This window comes from Octodon degus, unplaced genomic scaffold (assembly GCF_000260255.1).
Source record: "Octodon degus isolate 3935 unplaced genomic scaffold, OctDeg1.0 scaffold00002, whole genome shotgun sequence".
NCBI lineage: Eukaryota > Metazoa > Chordata > Mammalia > Rodentia > Octodontidae > Octodon > Octodon degus.
The window spans coordinates 21059833-21075538 of record NW_004524578.1 but is presented as its reverse complement, the minus strand read 5'-3'; the positions used below and the strand labels follow the sequence as shown (position 1 = coordinate 21075538).

The 15706-nt window shown below is 46.2% G+C and overlaps 1 protein-coding gene across 3 annotated transcripts in view; it reads left to right on the top strand.

Moving 5' to 3' along the window:
* The window catches only part of Homer2 (homer scaffolding protein 2), a 104200-nt gene extending 88509 nt beyond the window's left edge, over window positions 1-15691 (top strand). For all 3 annotated transcript variants that reach the window (XM_023710772.1, XM_004623334.2, XM_023710767.1), the window contains exons 5-9: window positions 2676-2782; window positions 5224-5380; window positions 7171-7281; window positions 7944-8024; window positions 9135-15691. In XM_023710772.1, the coding sequence (XP_023566540.1) occupies window positions 2676-2782; window positions 5224-5380; window positions 7171-7281; window positions 7944-8024; window positions 9135-9323 (645 nt within the window). In that variant the 3' untranslated portion in view covers window positions 9324-15691. The remainder of the gene's footprint in view (window positions 1-2675; window positions 2783-5223; window positions 5381-7170; window positions 7282-7943; window positions 8025-9134) is intronic.
* Window positions 15692-15706: the final 15 nt, after the last annotated feature.

Here is a 15706-nt window from a genome sequence, read left to right as displayed (position 1 = left end):
CTTTGGATCATGGCCCTCCATTTTGAGACCGGACTCGCCTCTTCCAACTCGAGTTCAATATGGGACCTCCCAGCAGTTTTGCCAGGGCTTCTCATACAAGAGATGCCCCGGTGAATTTGTGGAAATGAAAGTATATGAGGCTGCAGGTGGACAGCAACTGTCCTGAATCTTCACGAATAATTTTAATTTAAGCTAAATGCTTCGAGTTAATTTAGTACACCAATTACTTAGTCATCTCTGAGGAGCTGTAAAACTGGACACAGTTTTACAGAAATGGCCCACGGTCTAGAGATGCTAAGACCCTGGCTTGGTGTTGCTGACGTCAGCAGCTCACATACCTCCCATCCCAACTACTCAGGAGGCTGGGGCCAGCGTGGGCCCGTAGTGAGAACCCTGTCGCAAAACAAATAAAACTGTATGTATTGTCTTTTTGTGAATGTCATATAGTACTCTTATTTAAACTTAAAGTCAGAATTTCTCTGTAGATGGTTTTAATATCTGTCTCCCCAAACGTATTTTAAACCTTCAAAAACAAGTATACTCAATAAAATATCATTGTGTGTGTATTAACTACATAGAAACATTTTTCTCCCAAAACTTTAGCCTTTGTTTACCTATCATGATAATTTCCCCACGGTACAATTTTTTTCTTTTTATTAGAAATAAGTTACTTATTTTCCAGACTCTCTTAGAGAATTAATATTTGGACCCAGCTTTCCCAGTAGTTGAACATTTAAGCAGCCTAACTACAAAAACAATTAGGGTTTTATGATTATTAAAGCAGTACATGTTTATTGTATTAATAAAACACATATCACACTTGAAGAGAATAAAAGTCACCCACGCTGTTCTTATTCAAAACTATTTTGATGACTAAATAGCGTTCCATTGTGTTCATGATGTGACTTACTCTGCTAGCCTCTTAGAATGTGGGACACGTGTGCCGCTTCGACTTTTTGTCATCATGAATAACACTGCGATGCGTGTTCTTGCCGATCTTAATGTGTATTCAGGTTTCTTTAGATGGAGTTTTGAACAGGAGGTGTGAGTTGCAGGCAGGTACATGTTTACAGCTTTTGATGCACAATGTACACTCCCTGCAGAAGCACAGAATTCCCACTCATACCAGCAGTGAGTAAAGGCGTTTCTTCCCACACCATCACCAAGACAGCTTTGTTGATTTGATTTGATACATGCAAGTGTAGCTCATTGACTTTCTTATCTTTTGTTCTTTCCTAATGACATTAAATACTTTTATTTATATGTATTTTTCTTTTGTAAATATTAAGAGTCCTTTTTCTTCTTAAAAAAAAAAACCCAACTAAGCTGTCTTTTTTGTATTGATTCCTAAGGGCTTTACATATTTTTTTAACATGACATTTTGAACATGTATAAAACCAGGCAGAATTGTACAGTGAATGTCCAGGTACTCATAGGTCAGCTTTATTAATTCACAGTTTTTTGACCAGTTGTTTTATCTATGCACCCCTCCCCCCATTTCTGCTCTCTTATCTTTTTTTTCTTTTTTTGTACCAGGGATCAAAGGTACCAGGGATCTCCTAAGGACCTTGTACTTGCCAGGCAGATACCTAAGCTACTGTGCTATCTCCCTGGTCCCTCTTCTCCATATTTTAAAGCAAATCCAAGATATATTATTTCATCCATAAACACTCTGTACGTAACTCTAAAAGATAAGAACTCCCTAAGAGTGCTGATAGGTGAGTTGGAACATGTCTATAATCCCAGCACTAGAGAGGCTGAGGCAGGAGGATCGCCTGGATCAAGGCCAGCCTGAGCCACATAGTTTAGGGCCCGCCAGATCTACACAGCAAGATCCTGTCTCAAAAAAAAAAAAAAAGAGTTCTTCAGTAGAGAAAAGACATTAACATTTTGCATATAACATCTGCTGCAAATATTTTCTCCAGGTTTTTTTTGCTTTTTTTTTTTTTTTTTTTTTTTGCAATGTAGGAATTTAAAATTAGTCCTATTTATACATTGTTCCCTTCATAGTGCTTTCCTTTGCCTTTATGCTTATTGGAGGCTAAATAAAATCTAAGTTCTTATCCAAGACCAGATGAGATTTCACCGCCCTGTAGGCTGACTTACTGCAGAAAACACTTTAGGATATTCATAACAATGCTAAGTAGTAAGGGAGACAGCAACACCCATATCTTGCTCCTGTTTTTTAAATGAATATGATGATCTAAATCCCTATAGCCAAGCATTTTTAAGTTTTCTCCACTTTAATATTTTTTTCTCTGCCTTCATTCACTATAACTTGTTCTTTGTTATTTTAAACCCACCATCCCTTTTAACCTGTGCCTTCTGTCCTGTGCTGCTTAAGGAGTCCAGCTATTCAAGCTTTGTAGGCTTATCTGAAAATTTAAATTAAAGCCCAGTGGCCCCAGGTGTTCTCCTATCAATAAAGTGAGCAGACTTTTTGGTCACCATGTGGCCTCTTTCAGGTATTTCCCCTGTAACTGATGGTCTTCGTTAGCCTTTTTTACTTAACAGTATTCACTACCTTCTGGTTGGGTATGTTGGTTTGTCCACACTGACAAATGTATAGTTTCTCACTGTGCCTAATTTGCTGCCAATGTGGGGACAAGCAGTAATGCGTGGAGACAGTTCACTTTGGCCAGAAATCTAGGTGTGAAACCCCATCTTCTCCTCAGGCATCCAGTGTGAACGGGACGGACGATGAAAAGGCCTCTCATGCGGGACCAGCCGACACACACCTCAAGTCCGAGAATGACAAGCTGAAGATTGCACTGACGCAGAGGTGAGCCCGGCTAAAACCCAGGTCCTGCTGTGTCCGTGTTCAGTGCTTCCTGGGGGACAGGGTTTCAGGAAATGGAGAGAAGACTGGGCCCTGATCAGAGCTTCCACTTGTGTCTCCTGCTTGAAGGAAAGCCAAGAGGTTCACATTTGTGGCCTTTTTCTGTCAGGCCAACCATTTCAACATCAGCGAGTACGGGTGCGAATGTGAGAAAGTGTGTATGTGAGTGTGGCCATGTGTGCATGTGTGTGAGGAAGAGTGCGAGTGTGGGCCAGTGAATTGTGTGTGAGGGAGGTCATGCCTGTGAGAGTATATGGGACGTCCCTGCATTTGGCTTGGTTTTTGTGGAGACATATTTATCATTTAGTCCTGTATAATAAGATTGAGTCTTAAAGATCCAACAAAAGCATATAAAAACCTAAGAAACAAAGAAAATAGTATGAAATCACATGAAAATCAATAGACGAAAAGCTTCACGTAGCTACACACGCAATATATGTACCTGAAGAAGAGATTTCCTTTGTTGTCTAAATTGGGACTATAAAATACATAGGAATAGACTCAACAACAACAACAAAAAAAAAATCTGCCTGAGGCAATCTTTAAAATGACTTTTGAGGTTCATAAATGAACCATTTAACATAGTTGTTTTCTCCTTTAAAAATACATTCTTCTGCTTGACCATATTTGTACATATTATGAAGTATGTTGTGACATTAAATGCATGTGTAGAGTGCATAAAGGCCTGAATAGGTAGCATGTCCACCATTTCAACACAGAGCAATACATTCCTTCTGGAAGTGCTAAGAAGCCTGGATAGTTTGTAAGCTATCAGTTTCTGCTAAGTGGAGCTACACATTTGACATGGTCCCCAAACTGGAATCAAGAAGGTTTAAATTGTTAATGACACGAGCTGTGCGTGTATTTCTGTGTCTGGAGGGCCAGCCCACGGCCACCTTCAAGATCATCTGGCTCACCTGGCAGTGTGTGTCAGCCGCCTCAGCCCTCTCTCTGTGCCCAAGCCTCCCAGGCTTGCCCGTCTGAGAGCTGTGTCATCTTAGGGGCCTAACTTCCCACATTACACAGATGAGGAGACAGCCCCAAGTGGTCAAGTGCCTCTCAGACTAAGGTCACACAGCTGAAAGTCAGTCTTCCCAGCACCTGCACTGTCTGCCTTTCGCTCAGGGTTGACAATGTCCCACAGGCAGCTGGTCACATTCCACAGCTGGAGTCACCTCAGGCCTGTCCTTGCCTCCCTAAAAATAAATGTTTTCAAATCTCTGTTTAATGAACAAGTGAATTACAGGAATGGATGTGAAGCCATTCCCCTATATCAGCTTAAATTCTCAGTCACCAACTCTAGAATTCATCAGATAATAAAATGTTACTATTCTCTTCAGTCTGTGGTATTTGAAACTGAAAGTATATTTTCCGAATACATTTCTAGCTTCTTGAGGTTGTGGGCTGAAAGATAACACAAATTATTCAGTCATAGTTGCATTCAGTAGCTTTAAAAAAATTTCAAGAGGCCTTTAGAAAGAGGATTCTCCTCAGCCAGATACAAACTTAGGGGCTTGTCACATGTACTTTAGGTCACATTCAGCACCATGGGTTGTGGTGTGGGTTCAAGAAGAGGAAGGCAAGGGAGGTTTGAGGGAGCAGTGACTAGTGACTGAGGGGAACCTAATTCCTGTTTGTCTTAAACCTCATCCTAATTGAACACACAGAATAAGAAGTGAGAGAGAAGGCCTCTATGGTAAGGGTAGAGGTGTCCCACAGACCTTCCATCTCCTCACAGCCTTGAGGTGAGAAAGTTGGAACAGCTGGTGCTCCTTCCCCCACAGAGAGTGGACACCCATTCTGCTCAATAGAGGCTGAGTCCCACCCTGTCTCCTTTGTCCCCAGGCTCTCAGCTCTCAGGTCCGGGTTCCTTTCAGGTCCCTGCAGAGGCACAAATGATGCGTGACACCATTTTTACCTGGAGCTGGGATGTCTGCATGTTGTTTAAACCTGAAGTCCCTGGGCTCCAGAGAGGTGTGTGTGACTTTAAGGAGCCCCTCAAAGGGCCCAAAGTCCACCCCAGGGTTCAGAGCCTTCGTCCTCAGGCAAACTTGAGGAAGGTGGTTTTGTGCAGGGGATCAGCAGGGAATGAAGTTCTGTCTCTTCTTTAAGACCTTGGTCCTCTTCTAAGGCCGTTTTTAAAGAAAATAGCCCAGTGAAGTGACTTGTTCACCCTAGAGAGAGACCCCATCCCTTGTAGGTGTTGGTCCATGCAGCAGGCACTCCACCCAGCTCACTGGTGAGCAAAGCATGGGCCCTCCTCGGCCAGGCTGAGGGGTGACAGGCTCCCCCTTCCCCAGGTGGCTGAAATGCAGTGTGATGGACAGCATGCTCATCTCCCTCCCTGGCACCCCATCTCCCCCACCCTGTCTCTTGTCCTGCAGCGCTGCCAACGTGAAGAAATGGGAGATCGAGTTGCAGACCCTGCGAGAGAGCAATGCCCGCCTGACCACGGCGCTGCAGGAGTCGGCAGCTAGTGTGGAACAGTGGAAGAAGCAGTTCTCCATCTGCCGGGATGAGAATGACCGTCTCCGCCACAAGGTGGGTCTCAGGGACCCGCCGCAGGACGGAAGGAGATGAGGCAGCCAGGGCCTCCTCTCTCCTCCCTTGGCCCCCCATGGCAGGGGAAGACTCGCTCCCCTTGGAACATCCCTCCATCTCTCCATCTTTCCTTGTAGAAATTTAACCATGTAAACTATTGATTTACTATTTTTATGGAAGCAAGTTTTATAATTCCTGTTGCTAATGGAGAAGATTGATGAACTAGAGCTGTGACCTTGTCCCTCTGAGGTCCCGCTGGTGCTCATCCCAGCTGGCCTCTGATGTGGGTGCCTTGCTGTGGCATTTCTGTGGCAAGTGATCTTTAGTGGAGGAAGGAGATCCAAGGGAGGAGAGAAAAAATATCCAGGACATAGAGAAGCATTTGCTCAGAAGCACCATTTCCCTTCAGACCATTATTTTAAAAATGCGCATTTAGAAGTGAGAAAAGCTTATGCTGCTTATAAAGCACAAGGAAGGTGGGCACTGACTGCTGTCGATGCCCTCTACTTGTGGCTTTGAAATCCTAGCATTTAGAGTTTTTCAAAATCTACCAGTAGCCTTTGCCAGGAAGAACCGCTCTCTCTCTTCACTCTACCCAGTAGATAAGGGAGTGTTGGAGTGGCTGAGACTTCCATTGAGGTCCTGTGTAGTGAGACCATAGCTCCGGAGCCTGCTGCGCCAGTGCAGGCCTGTGGAGGAAAGGTTACATTTAAGCTGGTATATACTGTCCCCTAACCCGCATGTGTGACCTGCTATGTCCACCCTAGACAAGCTGCAGTAGATGAGCTGTTGGTTATGCCACATAAAGCTGCCTTATGTCATTTTTTCATCTCAGCACTGAAAGTGAAGACAGTCAGAGGCACCAGGCCAGCTGCTGACTCTGCACCTTCCTGACCAAGGCCTGGCAGATCTGCCTGCCATGAGGATCAGTTGCCCTCTTTTTTTTTTTTTTTTTTTTCTCAAGCAAAGAGCTGAGTTTCTCGCTCTGGTCTGAGTGTGGAAACCATAGGCAGTGGGAGAGGGGTGGGACATATATTTCCTTGGAGGGTTGTGGCCCTCTCTGGGGATACCCATCAGGAGCTTGATTTCCAGGAAGGAGGTGGCAGGCAGGGCAGGCCCCTCAGAAGTGTCCTCCTGCTAACCACCCATCATGTCAAAGGCTGACTTGCGAGGACCCCATCATCATGTTGCTTTCATGTTAGGCATTAGCTCTGCTCCTGCCGTCCACTCTGCTTAGGCCTTTGGGTCCTCAAGAAATGTTCAGTGTTAGCTGGCAGTGGGGTGTCAGGCCCTGGAGACTCATTCCATAATGGGAGACCTTTGGAATGGTCAGGAGGGAGAGTTAGAGCCCTGGAATCTGTCTTCAGTTTCAAGGAAGACTGGGCAGCCCTCTCTCTGTGCATGGAGTGGGAAGGCCATCTTGGTGCATGGGGTTTAAAATGTCAAATGTTTCCTGTTTGGGAGCCACTGTCCCACAGAGTTCTCTACCCTGCTGGCCTAAACACTTGACATGAAACAGAATAATTTAGAACATGTGAAAGCTGTTTGGAGAACATCTGGGATAATGTTCTTTAAAGATTGTTAAAGAAAATCCTTCATGTGGCTGCAGAAGAAAATGAGAAGTCTAGAGTATCCAAAACTTGGAGCTTATTCATTGCCACAGAAAAAAATTGTGAGTGGGTTGGCTTATGGTTTATTTTTAAAGAAAGCATAAAATATCTGTGGGAGTCTCCTGTTTAATGACTAAAGTCGGCTAACATCCCTGCTTTACTGTGTGTTTTCTGTTGAAGATTGACGAGCTAGAAGAACAGTGCAATGAGATAAACAGGGAAAAGGAGAAGAATTCACAGCTCAAGAAGAGGATTGAAGAACTAGAGTCAGAACTCCGGGAGAAGGAGACAGTGAGTCATAGTGCTTGAGCAGGGAGGGCCCTTGGCGTCTTCTGAGCCTTGGGGGTGACCTCTGGTTTCCACCATGGGCACGACTGGTGGCCTGGAGCACATGACCAGCCCTGGCAGCTGCTGGGCCACCAGGACAGGGAGGCAGGAGTCCACCACGGTGCAAATTCCAGAGCAGAGCAAGGCCTCACCACCACTCTTCAGCTTTGCATTGTGTTTAGGCTACGCAGTCAGCTGCTCAGACCCAAGAGTGAGTTGAACATTTTGCAGAAATCCCTGACACTTTTATGGGTCATCTGTCATCACCAATTAATGGAGCTCAAGCTACCAGTCATACAGTCATTGACCCTGTGGGAGGCAGGATAGTTCAGTACACATGTTAGAGACCGTGGGAAGGGAAGGTACCACACCTCTCTAGGTCTGAGTTTCCTCATCTACAGAACAGAAATCATAAAAATGCATGCCTCTTTATGGTGTGTACGACACTTGTTCCTCGTGCAACACACTTAACTCCTGAAATACCCTAATGTTTCAGAGTAGCATCATTGACGTTATTTTTGCAAACAGGACAGGTTCCAAAATTGCTATCCATGAGCATAGGCACAAGTTAATGGTTTCAAGCATACATCTCTCTGAGTGGTTTTTAAAATTTTTTTCTCCTATAGGAGTTGAAAGATCTGCGGAAACAAAGTGAAATCATACCTCAGCTCATGTCAGAGTGTGACTATGTCTCTGAGAAGTTAGAGGTAAGAGAGGGGGCACTTCCACGCGGGCTCACATGAGAAGGTGGTGGTCATGTTAGCCGAGTTTTTCACTCCCTCTCTTTCATACCCAGGATGGCAAAGAAGAGTAATTTTCTCTTCCTAAGAAGCCGGCAGTGATTGCTCGCCGTCCTTGCCCCTGGAGCACACTCAGCAGCCTTGGTCTTCTGGTTTTCCCCCACAAAGGATGTACATAGTCATCATTCAGGGCACACCGAGACAGTGAGGAGAGGGTGGTGGGGTGGCCTGAGAGCGCAGGGTCGGGGGCGAGTCCACAGCAGCCACCGCCCAGCCCCTGGCCTCGGGCATCACAAGGGCAGGCCTTTCTGGCTGGTCAGAAAATGAGGGTTTTCAGGTGCTCCTTCCCCTCCAGGTCTCTGCACTTCAGGCCCAGTGACTACACAGAGAGCACAGTTTTGAGTTACACAGCCCAGTTCTGTATCGGTGACTGGTTCCTGGGCACAGGTCCAAGAAAGCCCCAGTCTGTACCCACACGGTAAAGCTCTCATCTGACAGGAAGAGTGAGTACAAGGCTCAAATGTCCTTTGAGGACACTCATCTGTCCAGCCTGATTTGCCCAGATGAGTGCTCAGCTGTAGGGCCCAGCTGTGGAGAAGGCCCTCACCGCGGTGGCACAAGAAGTGCCCAGAGGCTGTTCCTGTGTGGTAGCACAGCTCGCCTTCCTGAAACACTGGCCTGAGGCGGGAGGCCTCTTGGAACTTGTTCCTCTCAGAGTGGGACCAAAGGTGCCTCTGCTGACCACCCAGGGGCTGACAGTCCAACTGTCTCTGACAGAGCCTCTGTGAAGTCCCTGTCAGAACTCTGCATTCTGTATTCTGGGCTGGGACTTGGGTTTCAGGCCAGGTGTTGGTCATCTAGTAGGAGAACAGGCAGGCCAAAGCGAAGCCCTGAAATGCCCGCTGCCTGCTTTGCAAGGTCATGGTCCAGGCCTGTGTGTGTGTGTTCAGGAGCTGAACTTGTCTTAGGTTGTAGCCCCGGCCCCGCCTACAGGTTCTGATGGAGGAGTCACTGGAGCAGGCTTTGCCAATGGCGCCCATTACTGTCCTCAACCCTTCTCCCTTTTTGTTTTCTTAGGCTGCAGAGAGAGACAATCAGAACCTAGAAGACAAAGTAAGGTCACTAAAGACGGACATTGAGGAGAGTAAATACCGACAGCGCCACCTGAAGGTGGAGTTGAAGAGCTTTCTGGAGGTGCTGGACGGAAAGATAGACGACCTCCATGACTTCCGCCGAGGCCTCTCCAAGCTGGGCACAGACAACTAGGGCGGCGGAGACCAGGCTGCTGTGAGTCCCACTTGTGTGAGTCGCAGTAGGACTAGGACACGCTCCTCCCCTTTGCGTTGCTTCTGTAAATGCCGGCGCGGTGTGTCGTGTGTCCAGACCAGGCGTGCGTCCACTTGCTCCTCTTCGGAATAGAAATCTCCTCTCACTTCTCTGGCCTTTGAGGTTGTGGACAACTGGAAGATTCTGACTCAGGAATCCAGAACTAGGTCTACCTTAAACGTTTACGCAGTCAGGGCAGGGATGTTTCTATCTTTCTTAAGGGCTGTTGCAACCCTACAACTGAAGAACAAGTCTTTTCTAACCCTAATGTCGGTATCCTTTGACAGGCCGTCTTGCTCCTCTGATTGAATGGCACTCAGTATGTAACTGTCTGCCAGGTTCCAGTCTATGGGGGTATGGCCGGTACAACTCTCTCAGTCAGCATTGGGAGGCTTTAAAGTGAGCCTGTAGGAGAGAATTGTCCAGAGGAGAACAGCACGTTTTCCGGCAGGTGTGCCTTTTTGCCTGTCTCTGCCACACTCCAGTCTCCCCCATCACGTTTGGTTGCGACAGTGCTCCTTCCCTTGGTTTGAATTCCTGAGCCGGTGCTCATGTTGTGGGAGCAACATGCAGTGAGGGTGCCTAGCTCAGTGCCTGGCACAAAGTAGGTGCTCAATAAATATTTCTTCAATTAAACATCTAAACAGAACTTAGTGTTTTAATCAAACCCCACAGTGGAGTTCAAACCCCGCTGAATGATAGGCACTTTGTTGTTCTGAGTAGTTATCAGAATGACAGATCCAGCTAGCCAAACCTGAGAGTGGCTCACGTGTCGCTGACACATCAGAGGTTGTTGTGAGGTCAGGATGCTCTGACCTGGGGGGCAGGGTGTCCTCTGTCCCCAGGGTCTTTGCCCCTGGGACCATGTTCATTTCTGGACATTGGCAGCGTGGAGCCTGAAAATTCCAGAACACTGTGTGGCACCTCAGGGCTTGGGAACTACGTGTGATCTTGTGAAGGGTGTGGGTGGCTATGAAAGAAATTATCCAGGGCCATGAGGTTGAGGAAGGAGGTCTACTCATCCCAGGAGCGTTGGCCTTGACAGAGGAGCTCTGTCTGGCATTTTTCAGTTCCTGCTAAGGAAGAGACTGGAACCCTAAACCTCTTCTTTCCTGCAGAGCTGCTCATGGAGCCAGTGGGCCTTTGGGTGCCAGCATCCTCTGGGAGACATCACTTTCCCCACTAGAGGTGTGAGTCCCTGGGCCCGCACATTTCTAAATGCTTTGAGCATGAGGAAGCTTTACTGCCCTCTTACCCCTCTGAGAACCACCTCCTGTGAGAAAAAAAGCCTGAGGAGGTGGGCGTGGGCCCTGTGGACAGGAAGCAGACCTCAAGGTGAGGGTCTGAGTCCTCAGCTGTCTTTCCCCAGCTGAGCCCTCTCTCAGCAGGGAAGTCTTGCCTGGGATAGGAAAAAGGGTAGGCTGGTGATACGGGGCACCAGGTACTTTAGGAGAGAGCCTGCAGGCTCTATGGGGCCTTAGCACACGAGTCTCTTAGGAAGTGGGACATATGATCAGCCCTTCTATGATTCAGACCAAGCGGCTTCCCACCCTGCCCTCCCCTTAGCTCCAGGTGGCTCTTGGGACAGTAAGTTGCAGCTCCCTACTGGCTGTTCCAGGAGTCCTGAGAACTGAACTGTCCATGAGTCGGTCCTATGGCCCAGCAGCAGAGTAAAGGGGACCCTTCTCAGGCCAGCTTGGGCTATTTGTCCGCAGCCTGAGCCTGTTACTGCCCTGATAGAGTAGACATTGGGATCCAAATGCCCTCAACTCGGGCCTTTCAGGTGACCCCACCTCTTGTCTACAGTGGACACGTTAAGCTAGAGCAAACCCTCTTGGCGAGCCAGAGTATGCTCAGGTGACAGTCCTAGGTGGATAATTGCTAAAGCCATTTGTACATTCTCATAGTGGTGACTCTAGAAAACATGTACATAGAAGTGTAGCGTGTATTGGAAGTCATTACTACTGTGTGCTGCTACGGGCCTGAGGCCCACAATCCTGCTCTCTGTTGAAGAGTATGCCGAGCAGCTTGGTGCTGGTGGTGAAGAGCTTAGATCCCTCATGTGGCTGGGACTGCAGCCCAGATGGGGGCCCTTTAAAGGCAGGATTAGATTCTTCAATGAAAGCACAAAACTTGACAGAAGCACTGAACTTTCTAGTCCTCTGCGTTCCTTTAAAGACCACAATGTTTCTTCATTTGGCTTCTTTTAAACTAAGAATGGCCCAGGAACATCCCAGATAATAAGGGGCCTGGTTCTGGCTGACAGCCTCTGGTACCATGCAGAGGGGACCCAGTACCAGTGACAGTGCCCCACTGCATCTGTCCTGGGTTTCCCATAACACGGCCTGTGGGATGCAGTCTTGGGACTGTCATGTGGCCTTATGCCATGTGCAGGCCGGATGTCGCCTTTTCCCTCGTGGTCATTGCAATCACATTGGGCTGCCTGGAAAGGTCAGGACAGGAGCACTTTATCAGTTTCTGGATGAGGTCTCTTTGGTTTTGTCATCTCCAAACCTGGCTCGCTGTGCCTGGATTGGCTTTTGATATCCATCTGTGAAACCTGCAGCCTACAAGAGGCCAAAACTCAGAACCCTTCACCGTGATGATCCTTAAAGATCACTTCACTCCAGGAAGAGACCCAGCTGGATGCATTTCGCATTCTGGGATGGGAAGGAGAGGGGATGTCTTCCAATGCCCTGGGGATGTGAAGCCACCAGGGTGACAGGTTGGGAGAGTGTGGTCAGGCCTTGGGTGAAAGCGACCCAGAGTGCACACAGGCCGGCTGGCTGGAGTGCTCCGTTAGCCCTGCACGCTGTCCTTTTAGACCTTCATCAGGGAAGAGGACTTTGTAGAAATTGCTACCTGCATTCTACAGATAGGAAGCAGAGGCAGAGATAGGGACATACCCATAGTACTTCCTGTGATGGGCAGTGTGGACTCTGCACCGAGTCTCTGGACCTTGGCCCGGTATTTGTCTATGAGCCATATCCCTGTTCTCTCTGTAGTAATCCCTGGGTGATTAAAAAAAAAAAAAAAATTCTCTTGAGTCCTACCTAGTAAGAGCACGTTGCAATTATGTTATTTTAATGTGTAGCCACAGTAAAGGACAACTTACAAAGGAGCAAATCAGAATTTTGTTTATGTTCATTATAAACAATAAGTTCCATTTTGGGTGATTCTTGTTTTTTAGGGATCTTTCCGAGAAGTGTTGGTTACAGTGATGTCCAGGCTTAGAGGCCAGTTAGGTGGCACGCAACCTCACCGAGTTCTTTGTTGATAGCTTTAATAGAAGCAGAGTAATCCGATTAGAACAGGTGAAGAGCCCTGCAACTACAGAGACAGAAGCAGCCGCCGTGGAGGTGGTGCTAGGGAGGGAGCAGGCTTGCAGGTCTTAGAGCAGGTTGTACAGGCCCGGAAGGACTGTCCACAGGGGCAGCTGGTCTCCAGCCCAGAGGCCCCTTAAGCTCAGCATCACAGAGGGAGTTGGCAGGTGCCTGGCTGGCGTGGTCTGCATTTGTCACGATACATTAGATAAAGGGTGTTGCGTAAAACTATATTCTTCCCCGAAGCATCCCTACCTGCCCGTTTTAAAGGGGTTTGTCTTCTACAGACAAATCTCCTCTTCTGTAGAAACAAGGAAGACTGTGGATGAGGGCCAAGCACCTCATCTTGGGAAACAGGACGACTGTGGTGTGACTTAGCATAAGCACTCAAGAGAGGCTGTGCTTTGCTAATAACCAAAAGCAGGCTGATGCGCCATCCATCCTTCTAGAAGTTACACTTCACTTACCAGAAACATCAGTGGATTTGGAAGCACTTGGAATATAAACTAGAAGCTTGAAAATGAATGTCTGTGTATATAGTATTGAATGACATGATGTTTTAAACAGACCCTGACTTCTCAGTATATGGCTTCGCCAAAGAAATGATAACATGTTCTGGGGTGATGGCTGATAGCGTGAAGAGGAAATCCTTTGTAGAAATTTACATTTTTAAATGTCTTTTTTCATGCACCTATCTCAAGAATAGAGTCCTTTAAACATGACCTAGCAAGGTGACTATGCTACAAATTCTCAGCTGGATGAAATGTTCTGGTGAACCTAGGACTCCATGTGTGTGTGCACACACGTGTGCTGGAGGAGGAGGGAGCTCGGGGCAGCAGGAGAAGCAATAAGGAAGGGTTTTAAATGTAAAAATATATTCTGAGAGGAGTCTTTATTTCAATATTTCGGGGTTGATGTTCTATGTTCTGGAATCCATGTATGAGGAAGTGTGTGGGTCTTCGTCATGAGTGGAGCTGTACAGTGCCCTACCATCTCCGACAGTGCAGAGCTGGCTCTGGGGTGGCCTGGCACACCTGGCACACACAGACCAACCACAGTGGACTCCAAACTTTCCGTGTTGGCAGGTTCCTGGCAGGAGGGACACTGTGCAGCCGTGGAGAATGTACTGCGTTCCTGTCTTTACCTTCTTGTACTATGAAAAGAAAGTCCTGACTTTGAATTGGTTGTTAAGCAGTGCGTGATTAGGTATGATAGGCAAGAAGCCGTTTCTTACACCAGATGTAAGAGTTTAATGAGGACAGGGTGGATAAGTGGACTCTCCCAAGAATTTTTTCCCTTTAAATGCTTTTTTTGGTATATGAATAACATATACATTTTTAAAAAACTAAAGATAAGTGAAAAGGAAAAAAAACCCTATTATTCTGACTATAACCACTGTTAACATTTCAGTGTTATGTTGAATATATGTTCAGACTTTCTCTCATGCATCTACATGTGCTTCGTTACTTTTTCCATAAAATATCAGATTATGCATACTGTTCTGTAACTTGCTTTCCCCACTATTCACACTATTGTGAGTATATTTCAATATGTAATCATATTCTTTTAAATATCTGTGTAGCCCATATCTTGGATACTTAGGCAGTTTTCAGAATTTTTTTTTTATTGTTATAATCAAGGGCATAATGAAACTCTTCTGGCATCTTTATAAGCTTTTCCGAATATTTACTTAGGATAATTTTCTAAGAGGGAACTTGTGGGCTCGAACATGTTTCTCCCGATCTATGGCTTGTTCCTTCCTGGGCACACAGGAAGCCCTACTCTCTGTTGTCCCTGTAGCCATTCAGGGTCTTATGACTAATGCCAGCCAATGAAGTGTGGGTAGAGACTAAACTGTCCAGATGTCAAGCCTGGGTGTCTGTCCCCTGCCCTCATCAATGTCACCTCCTGGGTGGTGCCATCAGCCTGGCTTCTGTGGAGCACACCTTCCTTTTATTTCTCTTCCACCACCAATTTGCGTGGACCTATAGTGAGAACAGAATATAAACCTTTGTGTTATACCACTGGGACTTCCAGGTTAACTTATTACTGCATATCACGGCCTGTTCTGACTGATGATAAGAGGTAGGCACATTTTTAGTTTTTATTATACAGGGTATGATTTAAAAAAAAAAAGACACTGTGAAAGATACATTACCATTCATCCCCCTCAAAATATTCCCCTTCACTTTAAACACACTTACCTGGTGGTTCTTGCTGCTTTCTGAAGCAGTTCTGGAGTCGTCCGTCTTTAGTGGCGCTGTCATGGCTGCCTCCATGTCTTGAATTGATTCAAAATGTTGGCCTTTCATGCTCAGAGTCCCACAGTGCCAGATCCAGCGAGTAAGGTGGATGAAGAGCACTGTAATGTTTCTTACAAGCTTGACTTTCCGCTGGTGGCACACAGCAGTAGCAATCACCATAATTTTTGTCATACCTATTAAAGACACTCATGAAAGAGTGTTCAGAACTGCTTCAGAACAGGGCAAGAACAATGAGAAAAGTGTGTTTGAAGTCTTTTGAGGAAGCTGTAATTTAAAAAAAATGATAGTGCATGTTTGCCGTTCATGCAGTTTAAGGAAGCCTAAAGGCAATGTGCCTTTTGCTGTAATAATGTTTTCCTTGCACACTCACTGTGTATGGTGATGACCCCTGTGCATTGCTGCAAGTTGTCATTCAGAAAGATGATTCCCTGTACCAGAAAAAAGGTGATTCCAAAATATATTCCCACCCCCACCACTGTGTAAGAATGTCCAACTCCTTTTCCAGCAGTTATTAGCATGAGGTCTGGAGGTAAAAATAAAATTGAATTTTTGATTAAAATAATGACCATCATTAGAAAAATGTTTTTATTGAAATACACATTTTTCTAGTCTGGCCAGTTTTTTTCAGAAGGGAATCTAACGCCTTCATTGATTTCTAAGAGGTTTTTAAAAACAAATATTTTAGAAAGTTGTAAATTACATTATAGCTTTTAAAAAATAGTCAAATCTGTCTTTT